The sequence below is a fragment of the Phyllopteryx taeniolatus genome, chromosome 10 (genome assembly GCF_024500385.1).
Source record: "Phyllopteryx taeniolatus isolate TA_2022b chromosome 10, UOR_Ptae_1.2, whole genome shotgun sequence".
Classification (NCBI taxonomy): domain Eukaryota; kingdom Metazoa; phylum Chordata; class Actinopteri; order Syngnathiformes; family Syngnathidae; genus Phyllopteryx; species Phyllopteryx taeniolatus.
The window spans coordinates 27,762,672-27,784,923 of record NC_084511.1 but is presented as its reverse complement, the minus strand read 5'-3'; the positions used below and the strand labels follow the sequence as shown (position 1 = coordinate 27,784,923).

Sequence of the window (22,252 nt, the reverse complement as noted above, 5' to 3'; positions counted from 1 at the left end):
AACAACAATCACAAACTCTGGGAAGTTTAGAATTTCCGAGGACGTAGTCTAAAAATACTTACGCGAGTGAATCACTGAAAGACAAAAGACATTTTATTTTTGTTAAACAAATGCTATTAAAGGTAAACTGTTTCGTTTTCAACCATCTTTTGAAAATTAGTAATGTAATGACTTATTTAGCATACACGGAGCAAACAGTATGTCGGAATGAAGTCTATCGATAGACTCGTGAAGAAAGTGGACTTACCAGGCGTCACGCTGTGGACGTTCGCAGTCAGAAGAAATAATAACGTCAAGTCCATGACCGGCATAAATCAAATGACGCTCGCTAGTTTTAATCCCGCACAGAGACAAGAGTTATGAAAACAACGCATGAGGCTACGTTCAAATACTACTCGCAGTTTGAAAACTCGCGTGCTGTCCCGTTAAGTGGTTGACAGGTTGTGGTTCTGATGCTGCTGGTGTTTTACTGAGTCTCTGTGAGAAAGGACTGTTTCTAGTCTGTTTTGACACATGACCCTGCAAAATTTCCACATTCATCCCCTTTGCTGGGCTCTGTGTAAAACTGTAAAGAATAGCATTGCAATTTTGCTGGGTCTCTTTGTGAAAGAGGACTTGGTCTGTTCCAGCTCTTTCACACAGAGACTTTGAGAAATCATCAAATCAGTAGATGAATCTGCCATTCATTCCTTTTGCTGGGTTCTGTGTAAAACGGTAAAGATGGCTAAATGCCAAACAGGTATGTCGCTCATGGTGGTGCAACTTAGCAGTGTCTCTGTGTAAAAAAGTATTTCTCGTCCGTTTCAGCTTTTTTACATGGAGACCCTGCAAAATTACCACATCACACGAGCTGGCATTCATCCCTTTTGCTGTGTTCTGCGTACAAAGGTAAAAACAGCAAAATACCAGACAGGTTACGACTCATGTTATTGCAATTTTGCAGGGTCTCGGCATGAAAAAAGGACTATTGCTAGTGAATTTCATATATTTTACAGAGACCCAGCAAAATCTCTGGCATTCACTTCCTTCGCTGGGTTCTGTGAGGAGGAGGAGAAGACAACGAAGAAGAATCATCATCCTTTTTTTGTCCACATTGTTCCCCGTGGCAGCAGCCGATGTTCTGAACCTCTTGACCGCATCAGGTAGCAAAAGGACAGCGCGCAGAGCAGCCGGCAACTTTTAAAAGGCATTTATTGATTAAATACACAGTTAAGTTTGGACAAAAGCTTCTGTGGTTTTTTTTTGTTTTTTTTTTGAAGATAAGAAATTCAGGACCCGCTCTCGAACCGCAACCCCCTCCAAAAAGGTTCGCCAAGGAAATCGCTTTCATTACATAGCCGCAATAAATAATACAAAAAGTAGGCAAAAGGGCGGAGGGGAGAGTGGGGATGGAGTGGTGGTTTTTTTTTTTGTTTTGTTGTTTTTTTGGGGCTGGGGTACAAAGGTGAACGCTGAGAAGGCATTTTGTGACCTGAGGACCTGACTGGAAACACACATGAAAAGCCATATTGCACATTTGTCCTTCATTCTTCAAACCTGAAAAAGAACGCACGCGTCGTGTTGTTTGTGTGTGTGATACACGCCGACGTGGACATCAGGAATCCAGAATGCAAAAAAAAAAAAAAAAAGTATCAAAAATGCTCACGGACGTTTAAGTGAAAATGAGCCAAAGAGCTGATTATTACGCAGCGCTACTTGATTGACAGGCCTTCAGCTTTTTTCACACAGAGATCCCCTTTGCTGGGTTCTTTGGTAAAAAGTAATGCCCGTATAAAAGCCAGATCTTCTGTTAAGGCTCTGATGCAACAACCTTCTTTTACACAGAGATGCTGCACAATTCTGTCTGCATGACAGAGAACATGAACCCTTTTGCACGTCTCTGTGACAAAAGGTCTCTTTCACAAACTCTCCTGCAAAATCGTGGCATCGGGACCGGAACCTATCCATTTTCTGTTATGGCTCCAATGCGTCAATTTTGCAGGGTCTCTGTGTGACAGAGAAAAGTGACACAGAACACAGAAGATCCGGCATTCATCCCCTTGGCTGGGCACTGATATGGCAACTCTCTCTTTCACACAGTGACCTTACAAAATTAACACTTCAAAACCTAACAGAGGTCTGAGGTGAAAACTTCTGCTTTCACACGGAGACCCTGCAGAATCACTGCATCGGTGCAGTAATAGAAAATCTGGCATTTGTTCCCTTCGTCGGGTTTTGAGTCAAAAGATAAAGATGGATAAATGCCGGATCTTCTGTTGCTGCAATTTTTGCACAGTCTTCATATGAAAGGACTGCAGACAGCCTGTCAATCAAGCAGCAAAGAACCGAGCCAATAGGGAGCCATGTTTTGTGAGGGGGGAGGGAATATGCAGTCCAACAGGGGTTTTGGGTTAGCACCAGAGAAAGCACCAATGTCACGACTGGACTGAGATTAACACTCGGTTGTTTTCGCCAACGTTCAACAACAACAATGAGCACGTGTCGTGTTGTCAGCCATGAAAAATTCAAGAAAAACAAAAAACAACAACAACAACAAAAAACACTAGAAAATTCAGACTGATGGACTTGGAGCACCTTGTTTGACATTTCTACACCCAACTCAGTCTCTTGGCTGACCCGCCAGACATCACCGTGGTTTCCAAATGCAAACAAAACAAAAACAGCATCACGCGACATCTGTCGGCAAAAGTTCAAACGGAGCGTTTTCTTCTTGGTACGTGTCGTTTTAAAAAAGGGAGAATTTGCAGTTATTTGATGAAACAGGACAGCCTGGCCACCGTCTGATTTCAACATGGCTGTTAAGAGAGGGTGGAAAATGTAATTCAATGGACATCTGCGGCAGATTTGATTGGCGGGACCCCTTCGGCAATTTCACGCAGAGACGCTGCAAAATGGCCGCATGACGGTCAGAACATTTCTCCCCTTTACTGGGCTCTGTGGCAAAAGACGAATACAGATCAATTCTGGGTTTTGACGCAGCAACGTTGCAGCGTGTCTGCGTCAAAGTGCTGAACAAAGTCAACCGTGCACTCTTTTCACACAGAGACCCTACAAATAAATGCTCTTGATCCGGCATTTATCCCTTCCCTGGACTCCGTGTCAAAAGGTAGAGAAAGAACGTCAGACCTGCGATTACGTTTATGGGCACTGTGTCAAAAAGGTAAATTCATAAATGCCTGAATCTACTGTTACAGCTCTTGATCTGGCATTTATCACCCTTGCTGTTCTCTGTGTCAAAAGATAAGCGGCGGCTAATGCCGGAATCTTATGTTACAGCTTTTGATCTGGCATTTTACATTCCCCTTTGCTGGGCTTTGTGTTGAAAATTAGAGATGGATACATGAAATAAAAACAGCGCTGATGCATCAATTTTCCCTTTCAAACAAACATTTTGTTGAACATTTCGTTTGGGGGGGGGGGGGGGGCATTTTAATGATCCAGAATTGTTGCTGGCATTCAGAAGAGACGGGACGGGATAGAGGACGGGTGGCGGGAGCTTTTACGCCGCAGATCTGCTTTGTTCAAATAATAACAAAACCATTTTAAAAAATGTAAAAAGAAGATATATTTTTGATATAGATAGCACTTCTGGACGCGTTCTGTTTTTAACAGTCTAAAAGTCTCTCTCTTATTCTCTGCCGCTCGCTTCCTAGAAGCACATTGTATGTACATTATATAGAACATAAATTACTACACAAAGCCTATTCACAATGGACAATCATCAATAGCAAATTAGATGGGAAAAGGGGCGGGGCCTGGGCGAAAAAGACACATTCAGAGACGTTTTAACTCCATAGCCAGCTTAAGATGGACACGCATAGAAAATCTTCGTCCCTAATAACAAAACCATATAAAACATTTCATCCTCCGCTGCGATTGGCCGAAAGATGGTCACGTGACCCCCGCCCGCCCCCGACATCTCATTTGCATGTAAACAGAGCACCAGTGTAGTGTCTTTTTATGGTTGTGTCTCTTCTTAAAACTGTACAAAAGTATAAATATATGCTTTATCTCCATTTCTTTTTTTTGTCTTTTCCTTTCTTCTTTTTCACATATCTCGGATGTAGCGCGCAAAAATGGAAAAAAAAAAAAAAAAATGGAATAAAAAATTCAAATAAAAAAAAAAAGGAAACAACGCCAGTGTTGTGGTACCTCCCCGAGTTGCTGGCTTTTTGTGTTGAGTGTGGTTTTGTTGTTGTGACGTTTACTCGCTGCTGCTGGTTGATCGTCTTTGCATACGTTGGTTAAAAACAGCACACCCCGCGGGACAGGATCGACGACGAGAAAATACAAAATTCTAAAGAAAAACAAAAATAAAACAAGAAATGGTGTGTCCGTTTGAGCTACAGCAGATCCATCTTGGGTCTGTAATGGAGCAGGAGGGGCGATTTCTGGAAGCAAATCAAAACACAGTTAGCCTGCGCTTCCCTTTTGAAATGAATCAAAACATACAACAAACAAACAAGCATCAGCATTTTTCCATCCCGTAAAAAAAGGATTACCTTAAATCTCCATCTCGTCACGACAACAAATTTCAAAGTGTGGTCCTTGCCCAGGATTTCCTCATTGCATAAAATGTCCAACTGTGTGGGAAGAAAAACAAAAATATAAACATTATTTTTCTTTAAATAACGTATCAAAGAGAGAGAGATGAGGACTTTTTTATGGTCTCTTGGTGAACAAATGTGAGTCTCTCGGCCTGCCAATCACCACAGCGCCTCCCGCTGGCTCTCCACAAAGCGCGGAGGGAAGAAGGAAAAAAGAAACATAGCGGAGGCTTAAAAAGAAGTCGTCTTAATCTTCCGAGAGGCAACGTTCGGGTCGAACGAGACGTTTGAGCAAAACCTCTTATTAATTGAGATCACTGTCCAATGAAAATCTTCCAATTTTGTAATAATAGCTATATTTTTACCAAAATGTGCATATTCTCATAAGACTCAATACAAAAACTATGAACAAATCTACTTTTGCAAAAATAATGCTTTTTTTTTTTTTTTTTTTTAGATTATCTTCGTTTCTTTTTTGAAAATTATTTTTAACAGGGTTAAAATGTCAAGTAATTTAAATTACATATTTTTAGTTCAATATTCATACAAATCTTTGTTAATTGTGGTTTGTATTATTTTAATATTTCAACTAATTTATTATTTTAACTTACAAAGAAATACTTTATTTTATGATCTTTGAGTTTTTCCTTTCAGTTTCACTAATTTAATAATTTAACTTGAATTATAAATGTTTTGGATTCTAATTAGAAATTGTTTTTGATTTTAATGTGCACTATTTTTTTATTTTAGATGAATGAATTTAGTATAATAACTTGAATTTTTTATCTATGATGGTTTTTATCCCTGTATTTCTACTCATTTAATACTTTAATTCAAATGATTTTGAAATTAATATTAGACATTTATTTCTCATTTTTCTATTTCTATTAACTTTTTAATTTCAAATGACGCTTCACATTTACAGGTAATAAGTATGAATTACTTTATCAATTGAACTCATTGCACACGAAAGGCTAATCATAATAATTGAATCAATGATTTGGACCGCTCAAAATAGTTCTCACTATGATGCATACTGCAAAATTCCAGCACAGCAACAAATTGTGACATGTACTCTTGGGTCGCAATCATAATCATCAGAACAACAATAATAACGGCCCCTTTGTCCTTGGCTTTACCTCGTTAAAGGAGGTCAGGTTGAGCTTTTTGGCGATGAACTTCTTGAGGTGGAGGACGGTGGCCTGCGCAGAGCATCGGATCCACTTGCGCTTGAGGCCTCGCAGTTTGCTGCTGTTGCACTCCAGGCAGATGCTCACCTGTCAGGGCACGCCGGGGTCAAAGGTCACAAGGACTGTCGTGCCATCGCCCCCTCGCTAGGTATTCACGATAATAATTTGAGCCATAGAAATGATCCGCAAAGTCCGTACCTGCTCATCGCTACGGTGATAGTCGTTGTCCTCTTCTGCTTTCTCCTCTCCTGCTTCCTTATTGGTCGTGTCCTCGGACTTGGTTTCTCCTGTGTTGACGCAAATAAAATCAAAGCAATCATTAGGATTTTTTTTTTGCGGCCGTTTCTGGCCTGGTAAATAAACTTATGTCTTATTGTCTTACAGTCTTAATTCTTAAAAACTTCTGCCCCTGCTGCCAGTTTTACTTGGAAACATGAAATTTGCTAGGCGTGGCTATCGTGAGAAGACCCCCCAAAAAGTCTCCAGGAGCCATTTTGGTTCAAAACAGCCAATTTAAGGCATTTTAGCGATACACGCGAATTAGAAAATTCAGCCCCGGAAGCCAGTTTAAATGTTTTCAATTTTGTATACCGCTAAGTGTCCATCATGAGGAGAGGAGACTCACGGAAAGGTTTTGACAAGCCATGCCTAAAAAGACACAGGAAGTCAGCCATTTTGATTAAAAGCAGCTTGTTTATGGTCAATTTGGCCATTGACCCAAATTCGAAAATTCACCCCCAAAGCCAGTTTTACTGAGCAACAGGAAGTTCGATAAATCCGTCTACCAAGAGCAGACCCACAAAAAAAGTCTCTAGAAGCCATGCTCAAAAACAGGAAAACAAATCTAGCAGTTTTGTAGATGTGCTGTAGGCTCTACAAAAACAAATATATTAAGAGTATCCATTGGGAAATGTGTTTGTATAGGTTTTCAGACCTGCATCACTTTAAGTGTATACAATAAACAGACTCTGACAACACAGCAGAGGCTCACAAGAGAGACATTTAGAATGTGTGGATATGAGACGCACTTCTCCGATGTAATTAAGGCGTACTGCTTTACCACGACCTCGAAAACAAAGACATTTGCTCTGTTCATTCTTAATTCAGTGGAAGGAATAGCAGTGTGCGTCTGTGTGAGTAGCTGGGATGGCATTTACCAATCTAGGAGCCATTTTCCATTTGGGAAAACCGATCCTAGAGAGAATTGCGGTGTGTGTGTGTTTGTGAAGTCTCCACGGCAACAATCTCCACAGTCAACCTGCTTGATTGCGGATCAAGAGGATCTCGCTCTTGTTGTCATTGCAGCGGTGAAATCATCTCCATACGACTTCAGAGTCGCTCTGCCCCACTTTAAGGATCGATCGCTTTGGTCTGCGGCCATGCTTACATAGCATGGAAATGATGTGAAAGGTTCAATTAATGGGCGACTCCCACTGAAAGGGAACCTTGAAGATGCCTGTAAAGTAACATTAGCATTATTGCTCTAGCAAAAGACGGACGACAAGCAAAACCTCAAACTATCCCCCTCCCTTTTATTTTTCACCATCGCCTCCTTTCAGCTCACGTTCCCTGTTAGTGTGCAAAGGTCGCGCTGGCCGCCGTGGCCACTCGGCGAGGGTTGCGGCGGGGGCCGAGTGGCTGGAATGGGGAGTAGAACTGGGGGGGGGGGGGGGATTCAAAGGACCAGGCCAGGGTGACTTGGCACGCGTGTCAACGACCCGCTGCAGAGGACCGAGGCGGGAGGAGCGTATTGATGTGCCGCAAATGAAGCAAATACGCATTCAGTGTGTATAAATAACCCGCCCATCAAAATCTTCGATATTACCATGAACGCTTGGCCGCTCCAAGCTGCTATTGAGACGCTAGCAGACACCGTGATATGTGCTAATCAGAGCCAAGATGTTTTCCATCTTTCAATTGGGGAAGACGAGCAAGCCAATCAGAGCAAGGCTCATTTAATTGTCGCATAATAATGAGGAATCCGTCCCTTTCACCTGCCAAGCAGAAAATAGGTTGAGAAAGGACATTTGGGGCTTTTCCAACCCCAATTATCTTGCAAACCCGATAAAAGGACATACAAAATAATTTTAAAAAAAAATAATAAGTAAAGAAATTGATAGCATGGGCCCTTTAACGAACCGAATGTTGATAACCGACATAAATAGAAAGAGCCGGCAGTGTTCAAAGTCGACTTGTTCATGAGGAACCTCCCTCTGCCGTTCATGCGACGAGCCTTCTCTTTTCCAGCTTCAACAGAGCGACTCTCGGAGGACTTGTGCAGTGCTGCTCAGTGAGCAATAGTTGAATTAGATTCTTTTTCAACAGCTGCTCTTGTGGAAGCCCAGAGGAAGTTTCTGTTCTACTGCTGAGGGCTTCTGGTGGCAGTGGGTAGGAGCGTGGCGGTGGGGGTCTTTAATTAAGTGCAGCGCTGCACTGCACTGCTGGGCTGTCGCCCGCAGTTAGCCCGGCGTGATCTTTGCTTTAGCGACCGGTTCCCTTTGCCGGGGCGTCCTCAAATACGAGCTAATGAGGAGCATCGTTTCTCCCGCAAGAGACATTGTGACTGAAGACAAAGAAAGGAAGCCTTGTAAAACGGGAAAACCTCTTCTGCTATGTGACAAAACACTCCGAAACAGAAACTCAATGACATTCCGCCCTTATTTGGTTATGTTTTGTTATGTCTCGACGAACTCGGGCAAAGAAGTGAGAATGAGAGCCAAGCACTATGGTATGGCTATGCACGAATGGGTGGCCTTCGGGTCTGCCGGGGAAAAAAAGAATGCCGAATCTGAATTTTCGTATTCGAATCACAACGAAAAAAAAAAGGATCACATACTACTACATACTACGAAAACAAGAACCAACAAAGCTTACTGAACAGAGGGTCAACAACCTCTAGCAAAGCAGTGAAAACGGGAACACACTGCCAGAACTTTGTTTTAAGAACCGAGCATCAGTGACCTCCCGTGAAGTGACGAAAACAAGGACCGACCGACCTTTGTTTTTACAAACTTCTCCTGACGTGACAAAAACGAGCTGGCCACCATTGACTTTGTTTTAATGAAATGCCAGTTTCACAACAACAAGGGCCAGTTGCCTTTGCTTTTGGTTGAATAAAACAAGCGCCAACAACCTCTAGCAGAGTGGCGAAAAGGAGAGCCGATCGCCCTTACTTAGGCGTCGAAGGCCTACAGCAAAGCGGCTGAAAAAAAGAACTGACAGATTTATTAAGAGAGAGAAATTCAGGCTACCTTCATTTGGTTTTACTAACTGGTGCTGCTATTACGCTGCCGCTATTGCAAACCCAACAGTAGATTCGGATTTGTAGTGTTAAAAGGGTCAGACAAAAATGGGGTTGCAGTGTGTTTTCATGAAAAGCTTAGTTGAAAGCATATTTCTATGGATCCTGGAATAGAAAAATAAAAGCAATTTAATATCCAAGAGGGATTTCCAGAAGGTTTTGAGTGTTCTTACGTAAGTGTTCTTCTCACTGTGTGAATATGCAGGGATTGAGCAGTAGATTAGCATCGCAACTGGGAGGCGGCAGGTTACACGTCGTAAAAAAACGAAACGAAAACAAATATTTGCGACTGTGTGTGTTTGTGCGACGCTGCGAGAGATTGCCGCCCCTCTCTTCTCCACGCGCTTGAATTAGCGGAATCGGAGCGAGGGATTAAGTGTGCGTGCGATTGGCGTGACCGCCCTCAAAGGAAGCAAAGCCGCCGCTCCTTGGGATTGGCTAAAAAAAAAAAATACAAAAATACAAAATAATAATCTCAAAATTCAAGTGCTTCCAATGATATTGCTGTGCGCTATTGTGTCAACATCTGCAGTGTGTCGCAGTGTATCGTGACACATATTTAGAATGACTTAGCATGCATTAGTGAAAGTCATTCACCTTCGTCGCCAGGCTGCGCTCACATGCAAGGACGGAAACCAAAATGCCTTGTAATTTAAGGTCGCCCATCGGTCTAGTACATGAGGTTCAACGTTAGCAGCAATTGGAGGAAATCTCTAGGAAGAATTCGTCTTTGAAGGACCACAGGAAAGACCGCCAAAAGGACAAAAATGCTCGCTTCAAACCAAAATTATTTTCGGACACGGCTTTTTGACACTTTTTTTCTGGGTCAACTCATGTGAGACAATGCAATTAAGTTTCATGATGTTCACTTAAACTGGCTTCGGGGGCTGAATTTGCGCAAATGGGCAAAATGAGCCTAAAATGTCCACTTTGAACCAAAATGGCTGACTTGATGTGCCTTTGTAGGCATGGCTTCTTGAGATTTTTTTGTGGCTCAACTCGGGATAGACATTGCTATTACATTTCATGTTGCTAATTGAAACTAGCATCAGGGGATGATTTCCAAAACATTCGAGGGGCGTGGGAGGGGGGCAAGCGAGCTAAATTCATGGGTACAAAGTCGATGAGGATGATGTCGTTGGACTGTACCATTGTGCTGGTCCAGATGAGTCTTCATGTTGCAGAGGTCCCCTTTAATGTCGCCGGGCACGTCCATGCCCAACTTCTGGTAGAAGTCCCGCTGCTTCTTTATCTCCGCTGGAGGACAAAAAGGAGGAAACACGGTCATAATCTATATTTATATTTAACGGTATATAAATGTTGGGTTTTTTTCCATTTCAAAAAAATACCAAACGTACCCTCTTGAAGTCCGGGTACCAACTTGTACACAATGTCTTGCATTGTTCTGTCATGGCTGCCAAGAAGAAGACGTATTGTGTTCATAGCAATAGAATACACAGACAAACGTGGACAAAATTGTTGGTGACCCTCTGTTAACCAAAGAAAAACCCACAGTGGTCACAGAAATTACTTGAATGTGACACAAAATCAGACCCTGCTTTGGAATTATGCTTTTAACTGAATTATTTTAAAAGCAAGCTCATGAAACAGACCTGGACAAAAATGACGGTACTCTTGAATATTTTGTTGCACAACCTTTTGAGGCGATTTTTGTAACTTTCAATGGGGCTCGTGCATCTCTCAGCAGGTATTTTGGCCGCCCGCTCTTCAGGAGCAGACTGTTCCAGACGGCATATTTCAGTTCCCTCCACAGATGAATTCTTATGGGGATTTTTTTTTTTATATTCCAATATTTTCAAATAGACTGTGTTTTTTTTTTGTGAGCATTTTCCTTTACTATGTAAAATGTTTGATGTGTGCGTCTCTCACCCGATGTACTGCAGTGGATGGCTCTGATGAATAACAATCCTGCATGTGGGACACGTGTTGTTCTCTTCCAGATACTTCACAAGGCAGCTTCGACAGACTGCACCCACACACACACACACACACACACACACATACATACATACATACGCACACAAACATAAAGAGCGTGAGGAAAAAGCATGTGAACCCTTCGGAATTTCTTACATTTTTGCATAAATAGTCATAAAATGTAGTCTGATCATCTAAACCACAAGATTAAACAGTCTGCTTCAACTAATACTAGCAATACTAAGGTATCACTACTATTTCATTGTTTTTTTCTGCACTAACCAGGTGAGGGACCATGTACACCTGGGGCTACATCATTACATTAACAAACTAACTCCTCCCCTTCGCAAGCTTGGTGAACGGCACGGTGATAATTTAGCGCTCCTCCTCCGTCGAACCTTTCTACACTTGACCCGTCTGCTACGAGAGAAACGCTCCGTTTCACGAGAGCTTTATTGCAGTCAGACAGCTGCAGTGGGCCGACGTGACCTGAATGTCTCTTTTGGAACGACTCCACCGGGATGCTTGGGGAGGCCGTGTGAAGTAGGAGGACTCTCTCTAGTGGGCGCGAGAAGGATTTACACGTGAGTGTGTGTGCATGCGGGCGTGTGTGTACGTACACGTGTGCAAGCACTCTGTGACGGTGGTGGCGTCAATCAGGTAACCTTCGCACAGTCGACACGTGATGTGGGCGTTAATATGACAGAGTTTGATCTTCCTCGTCAGCATGTCGGGGTTCTGCGGCGGGGACAAGACAGGATAAGATAACATGAGATGAGATGAGGTGAGATGCCCGTTATTGTCACGGCGACAAAGTCCAGTCACTCTCTGCATGCTAACAATGCAGTAATACTGCCATCTTGTGGAAAACGAGAGGAGGGGAAACATGATGCCAAACCTGTCTTAACAGAACACGACATAGATAAGGCAAAGCCAGCCGCTGCAACTGTCATTTTTATGCGATAGTCTGGTCCAATCGGGTTCGCCCGCATCGCGCAGTGTGCAGCGGGCCTCACAAACCAAAATAGACTACACAACCAATAATAAAAACCTGTAAATCTAACTTAAGTGTAACGGAATAAGAGAAGCGTTTGTTCTTATTCTAAAATTACTCAAAAGCAAAACGTATGCTGCATTGCAACTACTCTAACAAGTAGAATTTATTCCAAAAGTAACGAGTAAATTTGACGGAGTAAATATTGGTCGTTACGACCCACCTCTGGTAGGGAGGTTGCAAGGTAGGTAGTTAGGTGGCTAGGTATATATGTGGCTAGCTAGTTGGGTAGGTAGGTAAATAGTTAGCTAATAGCTAGGTATGTAGCTAGGTAGGTATTTTGGTGGGTACCTGGGTGGGTAGGTATGTGCATAGGGAGGTAGCCAAGCATGGGTAGGCACATAGCTAGGTAAGTACATAGACAGGTCGCTAGGTAGTTCAGCAGACAGCTAGCTGGGTATGTCAAGCTGGAAGGTACAGTAGATGGGTACATAGGTAACTAGGAAGTTAGGAAAGTAGGTAGGTGTATCGGTGGGCATGTAGCTCCTGGTTTGGCACCAGTATCAGGCCGGAAAGAAACGATACGTAACCCAACCTTAGTTATTAATGTGTGCTCTGTGAACAAGTTAGGAGAATAGACCATGCAGTTGACTAGTCAACGCATAAATGTGCCTATATAGTCCTTCTCACCCCTAATACCGCCATGCGTGGGCTGTGGATGTCGCCGCGTCCACGTCTCTTCCTGCTGGTTTAGCAGCCGGTGGCGTTAGCTCCACATCATGGACGGCCTCTCATCTGAGCCTGAGCAAGGGGGGGGGGGGACGGGGGGGGGGGACATACGCAATATTATTTGAAGTCATTTCATCTGGCTTATTCAGCAAGGCCTTTGCAAAATGGAAATCAACACAACAACTAGCGTGTTTGACAAAAAGTGTAATGTGAAACAAGAGCTTTTGTATCCCCACTCTGCCAAAACTACACACACACACACACACACACACAAACATCACTTGGGTGTGACAAAGAGCGCCTGTTGGTCCGCCTGTGGCAATTGGAGTGTTTGGCTTCGCTGTAGTTTGGCGACCAGCTGGAGACACGCACAAACACACACTGAAGAAAGCCTGCTGTATGCGAGGCCACAGGCGGGTGGAGGAGGAAAGCTTCTTCTTCTTGTGAGGAAGCTTTGGCTTGGCTTCAGAAACACACGCACACACACACACACACACACAGTCTCATCTTAATTCCTTCTGAAGGCCAACATGCTAAAAGTTGGAATGCATGCTAACAAAGTAATTCCCTGTTTTCTTGTCTTGAATAAATCTCCTTAGTGCCTAAAATAAGGGAGAGCCTTGTTCTTCCATTTTTGTTTATTAGCGACTGATACGGTCAATGTTTTTCTCAGTTTGAAATGAGAACGTGGATCTTAATTGAAGTCCTAATAACTCTTGTCTGCTAGCTCCACAATAGCACTTATGCTAAAAGCTTCCCAACGGAGCCACTCGGACCAAAATGCATGACTCACGCAGTAAAACGTTTCCCCTGCAGAAGAGCATGTGCTGTTTGTTAGCATGGATGGCAAATCCTTTGAAAAATGGCGAGGCCTTACAGCAGGATGGTAAAATGTGCTGCATTTAGTTTACTACCACAACTGTGTTTGGGACGTGGAAATGCGCAGGGGGGGGAACAAAATATAAGGGGAAAACAAAAACACAAAAAACAAAAACTTCCTTTTTTTGAAAAATTGTGTCATATTAATATAGCAATACAAGATTGATCGTGTGACGACTGGCGACAGTTCTAAACAGCACCCCCCCACAAAAAAAATCTGAACGCTACCATGCTAACAGTAGGTATGCTAACACATATCATGATAGGAACCGGAGTACAAAAGGCAAGTTGAATGATTAGGAATTGATGTCTTTATGTCCATTCATAATGAGAACTACTAAATATGAACATGCTAACAGTGGGTATGCTGACAGCGCATGATAGCAACTGAGTGGATAAAGCACTAAGACAGACTGAGGAGGAGTTCACATTGTGCTCTGTTGCCGGGTTTCAATTTATATTTCTAATGAGAATTGATTAAATGCTAATGGGTGTTTTTTTCCACTAAAAGAGCTTCGCTCACAAAACGGCCAGGTAAGGCATGAAAATAATGTGTTTTACCTCAAAACCCTATTTTGCCACTCGAGCGGTTCCTTGAAGCGTCTCCTGATTAGTTTGGATGCCTTTTTCTTTAAGTTTCCAAACAAAATGGTTTGCCAACCGCCACAGGGCAGGGTCAAGGTATCACAATCCACTGTTCGAAGAAGACTTTGAGAGAAGAAACACAGACCCCATACCACAAGATGCAAACCATTCATCAGCAAAAGGAATTGGAAGGCCAGATTGGATTTTTCAAAGAAGTACAGAGATGAGCCACAAATGTTTTAGAACAAAGTTTTGTGGACTGATGAGACGATTGAAGATTAACCTCTACCAAAGTGATGGAAAGGCCAAAGTATGGAGAAAGAAAGGATCTGCTTATGATCCAAAACACACAAGCTCATCTGTGAAGCATGGTGGAGGTAAAGTCATGGCATGTGCAAGCTTCTGGAACGGGCTAACTAGTCTTCATTGATGATGTTACTTATGATGGTAGCAGCCGAATGAATTATGAAGTCCACAAAACCATTTTGTCTGCCAGTTTAAAGAAAAATGCATCCAAACTAATCGGGAGAAGCGTCATCGTGCGACAAGACAATGACCCAAAACAGGACTTCATCGGGGGGGGGGGGGAGTGTAAGGTCTTAGACTGGCCAAGTCAATCACCGGACCTTAACCCCATAGAGCATGCATTTTACTTCCTGAAGAAGACACTGAAGGGAGAAACCCCAAGAAACAAACAAGAACTGAAAGAGGCTGCAGTAAAGGCCTATAAAAGTATTTCGAATGAAGAATGCAACAGTCAGGTGAAGTCAATGGGTCGCAGGCTTGATGCAGTTATTGGAAGTCAGGGTTACGCCACCGAATATTCAATGTTATTCACTTTAAGTTCATTTAATCATTTCTGTTGCAATACTTTTGCTCACTTGCTAAGTGGGTGGCTTCAAACAAAAGGTGCTCTGTCCTGAGTTGTTCAGCACATCGACATGTAAATACCATGAAATGAAAGCTAGAATTCTGAACTTTTGTCTCATATTCATCTTTTGATCTGGAACCCAAATGTCTTCAGTATGCAACAAAAACAAAGGAAATGAATTGTGGAGGGGACTGTATATGATAGCAATATAGGGTATAATATCAACTTGAACAAAGCAGTGTTTGGAAACTCAAACGAGATGTCTTTTTTCCCTAAAAAGTTGTTATTTTGGAGGTAGGGGGATTCCGCCCGACAGATATGATATATAAAATTTGAGTAAATAGTGCTACTTTATAGTATAGTACCTTCCTTTGCAGCGAATTTGGTCTCCGGTTCTGTCGACGATGTCACATCAACACATGGCGGCACATCAATTTTGGCGATGAAAAAGTGGCTATTCAAGGGCAATGATTGGAAATGATTGCCAGCTTCATCGTCTTAAGAAAAAATGTAATACAAATAAAACATAAACATAAAAAACACACAGGGAACTTGTTAGTGAAATATATAGGTCATCTGGATGGATATTTAACACAAACAATGTAGTAACACGTAGACAGACAATATAACAATATTCACAGGCATATACCGGAATTCTTAATCTTCTGCATAAAACTACTAAAATTACTGCAGCTCACAGAGTCACAGAAGTTGTGGAACTCTTCTTCATTTTTCTCTGCCTGACAATTTTATAGTGCCTCCGGGTGGCCAAGTCGCACACACCAGAAGGAGCCGCTGTAAATCAATCATGATGCACAATTGTCTACATTTTATTTTATTTTATTTATTACTAGATGTTTTTATCAACAACAATACTATAGAGGGCCATTTTTCCTATTAAAAAAACATGACATTAAAATAAATGACAAGCATTTTTGTTGGGTTTTTGGGGAGCCTAGAACAGATTAATGGCATTTGCATTCATTTCAATGGGGAAGGAGGTATTTGTTCACAAACACAGGTTTTTGCTTAAACAAGCGACTTTGCCATTTTAAATGTGATATTTCGCTATTAAAACACCATTTGCTCACCAAAAAAAGGCTACATTAGACATGAAAACGTGGTTTTGCTTGAAAAAAAACACTGCTCAAATATTTTTCACACTATGTATTGTCACGGCGGCCGACCGGTTAGAGCGTTTGCCTCACGGTTCTGTGGACCGGGGTTCAATCCCCGGCCCCGCCTGTGTGAAGTTTGCATGTTCTCCCCGTGCCTGGGTGGCTTTTCTCCGGGCACTCCGCTTTCCTCCCACATCCCAAAAACATGCATGCTAGGTTCATTGAAGACTTACATTATTGCCCGTAAGTGTCAATGTGAGCGCGTATGGTTGTTTGTTTGTATGTGCCCTGCGATTGGCTGGCAACCAGTTCAGGGTGTACCCCGCCTCCTGCCCGATGACAGCTGGGATAGGCGGCTCAGAAAAATGGATGGATGTAAGTATTGTCACACTCAGCAGTGCTTTATTTAGCCAGCAAAATAGTGGTTTCCCATCTAAATGGAATATTGTGTCATTAAAATACTATTTGCTCACAAAAAGGCTACATGAAGCATGCATAATGTTTCCTTAAAAACTACACAAATATTTCAAAAGTGAAAATATTTGTCCAGGAAAAGTGGTAGTTTTGACCTTAAAACTACTACTACTACTTGCTCACACAAAGTCAATATTGAAATCAATCCATTTCTTGGCTGTACAGCGACTAGCTGTCAACTTCCACCTGTTGCGCCGCTAAACGGCTGGAGTCAAAGCGCCCCTCGTCTTGACAGGCTGTTAACCTGCTGACCTCCGGGCTAGTGACACCCGTGAATGCGGCAAAGGGGTGTCAGGTGGGGTTGAAGAGGTCAAAACAATTGTGATGGTCCGAGGGCAGACGGGGACCTTCAGCAAACAGAGACTTGAGACCCTTTCACACTGCCTATCCAAGCTGGCCTTTTCCTGCAGCGCTGTCCCGTGTGTAAGGTACCGACACAGAACGAGGGGCTCGAGATAGGACGACCAATTTCCCCACTTTGGAGGTAGTATCGTGTGAACGGTACATGGAACACGGGACACAGAATGGGGGTGCGGTCAAGTCAATCTGCAAATGAAACAATTTTAGTATTATAGGCAGGACGGCGGCTGTATGAAAGGTGACCGAAAAGCCAGGACAGGGGTGTGAAGTTTAAAACCCCACACTCACTTCTTCTCCCCGTTGTCGCAATTGTCACTGCCTTGTCTGCTCTTAGATCTGCTGCAAAAAAAGAGACTTTAGCCCCTTTCACACAAAGTTTACACAACATTCCAAGACATAACAGAAGATTTGTCATTTATTCGCACGTGCCTTTCACACGGGACTGTTTTTGTGCGCCACAATTGATACCACAGGACGGGAGAAGTGTCAGGTGTTTATCCCGGATGCCGTCCCACCTCTGATACTACCGCAAAAGATGGGAAATTTGCGGGTCAACTTCAACCTCCCATTCCGTGTCCGTACCTTCTACACAGAACACACGCAAGACAATGCCCACAGATGATGAAGCGTTCCGCAAACAGGTAAAACTATGTGTACAACTTTGCAGCCGGGTCCCGGATTTGAATTACACCTTTTCACCCCTCTAATACTACCCCCGAAGGAGGATCCAACCGCCTATTCTGTGACTGTGGTCGGTACCTTTCACAGAGATGAGAAAAAGGAAAATGCCTCCATTGATGAATAGCGTGACAGTTGTAACAAAATAGTGGTCAAGTCAGGAGTCATCAGACTGTGGCTTTCACACACAACCCACCAAAGCAGGATATTTAAGTGTCTCCCAAAGAGATAAAATGGCGTGTTAAAGGTCGCACCCGGATCCCGGTTTTCCACTACTCCACTACTTTCACGCAGCCTACATCTCTGATCATCTCATTCACACATGGCAGCGACAGATGAAAAGGCTGGCTTTGATGGGCAGTATGAAAGGGGTTTTAGTTTCATTGCCAACACTATGGGGGGCGAGCGAACCACAATTCGTTAACACTTGCCCCTTTCACACACTTTTGGCAAAACTGGCTTTTATTCAAGAGCCAGACTTATCAGCATGTGCAGGGAAATTCATTGACTTCAACCCCCCATTCCAAGTCGGTATCTTGCGACACTTCCAGCTCTGACAACACCTCGGAAGTTGGAAAAAATGATCAGGTCGACTTGTCCCCCCATTTCGTAGACCCTTTTACTAAGACGTTTCCGCAAAATTGGCAAATCAGAAACAGAAAATCAGAAAAGCTTGGCGAACCGGAATTTATCTGCTTGTGCCTTTAACACAAAAACCACCGACATGGGATAATGACTAATTTCTTTTTACACTTTTACGACAAGTTTAAATGACATGCGCCGAGGCTAATGCTAACAACGACATCTTTAATCATCACAACACGAGACCTCAATGCAGATGTAGCTATGGAATAACAATGTTTGAATTGTTTTGCGACAGCATTTGGATTTTTTTCACATTTTACAGTGATTAACTATAAAATGCCGACTTTCAAAACAAATCAAGAAGAGGGCAATATTCGCCAACTCAAAAGGATAATGCTAAAAACAAGGCTAATAGCAAAATATGCCTCTTGGATTAACTATTAATGGCTTTTGCTTCGACACACAGTGCAAAAGTTACATTAAGTGGACAGGACTCAAGAAAGTCTAATGCCAACAACAAAAAAGACAACAAAAAAGCCCCAAAGGTCACACAAAACAACTGTCATCATCGCCTCATAAGACCGCGATTCAGACAGTGGATTCAGCATTTTTGGCTTTTCCTTTGGCAACACACATTGTAAAAGTTAGGCAGAGTGAGCGAGCTGACACAAGGCTCGTACTAAAAACAACCCCAACAACAAAAATACCCTCAAAGTCTCATCAATTGATTCACTATGTTTGGCTTTTTTTGGCGACACGTTCTAAAAGTTATGCGACGTGAGCGGACTCACAGAAGGCTAACGCTAAAACCCCAAAATAATTGCAGCAATGTAACTATGTTTGGCTTTTTTTTTTTTGGGTGACACGCATTCTAAAAGTTAAATAAAATGAGGCGACTCACTGAAGTCTGAAGCTAAAAACAACTTTTTTTTTTTTTTTTTTACACTTGTATGGCAGTTAAGAATCTTAGTCGGTTAAATTAAAGTTTGCCCACTATCAAAACAAATCAAGAAGACAATGGCACTGATGGTATGGCAAGGCAAATGCTAAAAACAATGCTAACAAAATATGCCTCTGCGGTCGCACAAAATGTCTTGGACAAACAATGTTTGGATGTTGCACGTAATCATTTTGTTAACACCAAAATTGAGCCAAGCTGCCTTACTACTGTGATAACGTCATTGCACAATTGTATGACAATTAAGAATGTTAAAACGAGAACAGTTGTTTATGGTAACTGTGGCCGACGGTCAAAACAGATCAAAGCTAATGCTAAAAACAATGCTAACGGCAAAATATGCCTCTTGTATTAACCACTATTGTTTTTTTCTCTTTTTTTGGGGGGGGGCGAAACACCTTTTAAAATTACAGCGGTTGCATGGCGTAAACCAAATACGAAACTGATTTATTACGGAGGTTAAGTACTTTTCACTTCTTGTAATATTTAGAATGTGTATTACCCCCCAAAAAACAAACAAACAAACAAACACAGTTAACCCAAGGGGCGTATTTTGCTGTTAACGTTGTTTTTAGCTTTGGCCTTACAAGTGCACAAACATCCACTTCTTGATTTGTTTTCTTTGGCGAAATGCTTTCTAGAATGTACATATAGTGTGTGGACTGATGGAAGGCTAATGCTAAAAACAACACTAAGAGCAAAAAGAGCTTCTGAATTCACACAAAACATCTTGGATTAACTATGGATGTCTTTTGTCGGTCACTTGCACCAAAGGTTACGTAAAGTGAGTGGACTAAGTCAAAGTTAACGCTAAAAACAACGCTAACAGCAAAATATGCCTCTTGAATGAATGATGATTTAACTTTTTCTTTGGCTTTTTGGGCGACAGACATAATAAATCTTACGCGTCGGCACAAGTTAGCACCAAAATCGTGCTAAACTGCCTTATTACAATGCTAAACTTCTTTTTTCCCTCGTATGAAATTCACTCATTGCTGTGGAAGTTTATATTCGTCAACTGGAATCCAACCGTTTACTGCCGTTTAAACAATGTATATACTCGTCAAGTCCGTTTTTCAATGGGTAGGTGTAGAAGAGGGTCTCGCCCAGCTTGTCTGTGAAATTCAGGTCTGTAAACCGATGTCATGAATAACAGCTACCTTTCGATGGCGCCGTTGCATCCCGTCGGATTTGCGATCAGCACAGATTTTGGGTAGAAGATACAGACTATGGGATGAATCTCGATTGACGAGGTAGAGAAATGCCAACACGCTGGAAGTTGGGCAAATTTGCACCTCGCCCTTGGATGGAGCATCTACATGTATGGTATAAACTGAACATGTAACAATAGCAAGTGGTGACAAAAGATGACGCAGTTCACAGAATGAATGACGAACGCCATGTTGAAAAGCTACCGACGTTCAACTCGAGCCGTGTGGCACGTCAGCATGTTTTATAGTTGTATATCTGCAGATAAATGATTGTTTTGCCTTCAAAAGCCCCTTTCTCCGTCTTGGTTTTGTTCTTTTATAGTTTCAGGTGTCGCAAAAGCAATGAATATTAGCTTCAAAGTCACTGTTCTGCTTGACATGTTTCTTTTCACAAAAAGAGTTTTCTCTGCTTTTGGGACAGAAATGGGTGTTCTGCTGCTAATTACTACAGAAAGGAAAATGCTACAGTGACACTTCTTTGGGATGAAAGAAGAGTGTCAACCCTTTCCTTTAGGTTTGGTGCTTATATGAGCACAGCACTGGGCGGGTCTTCAAAGATGAGCCCAAAAGCTCTAAAACGGCTTTGGGAAACTTTGAAATCAACTGCCATTGAATGAGTTACAAATGGTCAAGATTGATAAGTCACTCAAGGTGGGAAAAAAAAATTTATGCTAAAAACAAAGCTAACAGCAAATCAACAACAACAACAACCTTTTCTTTGGTGACACACCTTCCAAAACTGAAAACAAGCATAACGGACCCATTACAGCTATTAATTTATTTTAACACTTGAAAGACGACTCAATGTAATAGTCAGCAAAAACGGCTTCTGTAAGGTGATTTCCCTATAAAAAAAAAAGGTTTGTTTTGTAACACTAGTGCTCAATTATAACCAAACGTGGCGGCTAAATGAAGACCCCACAACTTTTTTTGCGACCCTTTTGCCCAAGTTAGCACGGCTAGCATCACAAAGCCTTCAAAACCGACGACAGCAACACCACTAAAAAAAATAAATAATAATAAAAATATATAAACTGCACCACTACCCCCCCCCCCCCCCCCCCCCCCACACGCACAATGTCACACTGTCAGCACAACAGCAGCACATCCGTGAAAAAAAGCACAAAAACGACTAAAAAATGAAAAGGTGCAGGTGGGGGGTGCAAAGAACTAAACACCCACCCCCACCCCATCACGTTTAATCCAAACCTCATGTAGAGGCTCCACACAGCAACTTCAGTGACGGGCCTACAGGCGGGAGGTGCACCGCAGAAGAGCGACAGAACAAGACGAGACACGCCGGCCAGACGAGCCCGAGCCCCGGGGAGGAGCACCGCGTGCATCCCGGTCGAGCTCCGAGCCTGCGTGCCTGCGTGCCTGCCTTCCCCCCTCCTCCTCGCTTCAAAGCCGGCGTGCAACTGAGGGGCCTGGCGCCACCATACATCCAACAATAGACACAAACACACAAATTGTCTCACACGTACGTACACAGACAACACGTATGGATAGCATGCCTGGTAGCAGCCAGCGCAAAGCCATGCTAGGAACCAGGAGGAGGCGGAGGAGGAAGGGGGACGAGGGGGGGGGGGTACAAACCGGCACCCGAAACCGGCCACCGAGGCCGGGGTAGGGGGAAGGAGGGGCAGGGGGGGCCGGTGGCGGTGACGACGGGTCCCCGAGCGCCGACTGACCTGTTCGAGAAGCGCCGGAGTCGGCTGGATAGTGGGTCGGATCCGAGTTAAATCCACTCGCGGTACAACAAAGAGGCGAAAATGACCGAGCGGCCGCGGAACAGGCCGAAGCACAGCGCTCCCGGAGCGGCGCCGCGCATGCG

At 43.0% G+C, this 22,252-nt stretch overlaps 2 protein-coding genes across 6 annotated transcripts in view; one reads left to right on the top strand and one right to left on the bottom strand.

Annotated features, from left to right (window-relative positions):
- The window catches only part of LOC133484670 (uncharacterized), a 15,892-nt gene extending 14,709 nt beyond the window's left edge, over positions 1 to 1,183 (top strand). Inside the window, exons 4-5 of one of the 2 annotated variants that reach the window (XM_061787607.1) lie at positions 808 to 888; positions 996 to 1,183. In XM_061787607.1, the coding sequence (XP_061643591.1) occupies positions 808 to 888; positions 996 to 1,183 (269 nt within the window). The remainder of the gene's footprint in view (positions 1 to 807; positions 889 to 995) is intronic. The other variant, XM_061787608.1, reaches the window with a different exon arrangement.
- On the bottom strand, positions 1,174 to 22,252 carry LOC133484669 (polycomb group RING finger protein 3). Of its 4 annotated transcripts, none has more exons than XM_061787602.1 (11): positions 22,110 to 22,252; positions 15,400 to 15,531; positions 12,661 to 12,771; positions 11,597 to 11,714; positions 10,929 to 11,025; positions 10,397 to 10,452; positions 10,188 to 10,295; positions 5,936 to 6,024; positions 5,687 to 5,824; positions 4,503 to 4,583; positions 1,174 to 4,391 (listed from the first exon to the last, which is right to left on the bottom strand). In XM_061787602.1, exons 3-11 carry the CDS (start codon positions 12,673 to 12,675, stop codon positions 4,344 to 4,346), a joined length of 750 nt encoding a protein of 249 aa, XP_061643586.1. In that variant the 5' UTR covers positions 12,676 to 12,771; positions 15,400 to 15,531; positions 22,110 to 22,252; the 3' UTR covers positions 1,174 to 4,343. The 4 variants fall into 4 exon arrangements, with proteins under 4 accessions (XP_061643586.1, XP_061643590.1, XP_061643588.1 ...); XM_061787606.1 differs by lacking the exon at positions 22,110 to 22,252 and adding an exon at positions 21,628 to 21,885; XM_061787604.1 differs by lacking the exon at positions 15,400 to 15,531.

What these genes read in the sequence shown, in the direction of transcription:
- LOC133484669 (XM_061787602.1), bottom strand. An exon ending in TCATCTGGACCAGCACAATG is followed by an intron (nt 6,025 to 10,187) that starts GTACAGTCCAAC and finishes GCGTCAACACAG; the next exon opens with GAGAAACCAAGTCCGAGGAC. An exon ending in TGACGAGATGGAGATTTAAG is followed by an intron (nt 4,392 to 4,502) that starts GTAATCCTTTTT and finishes ATTTGCTTCCAG; the next exon opens with AAATCGCCCCTCCTGCTCCA.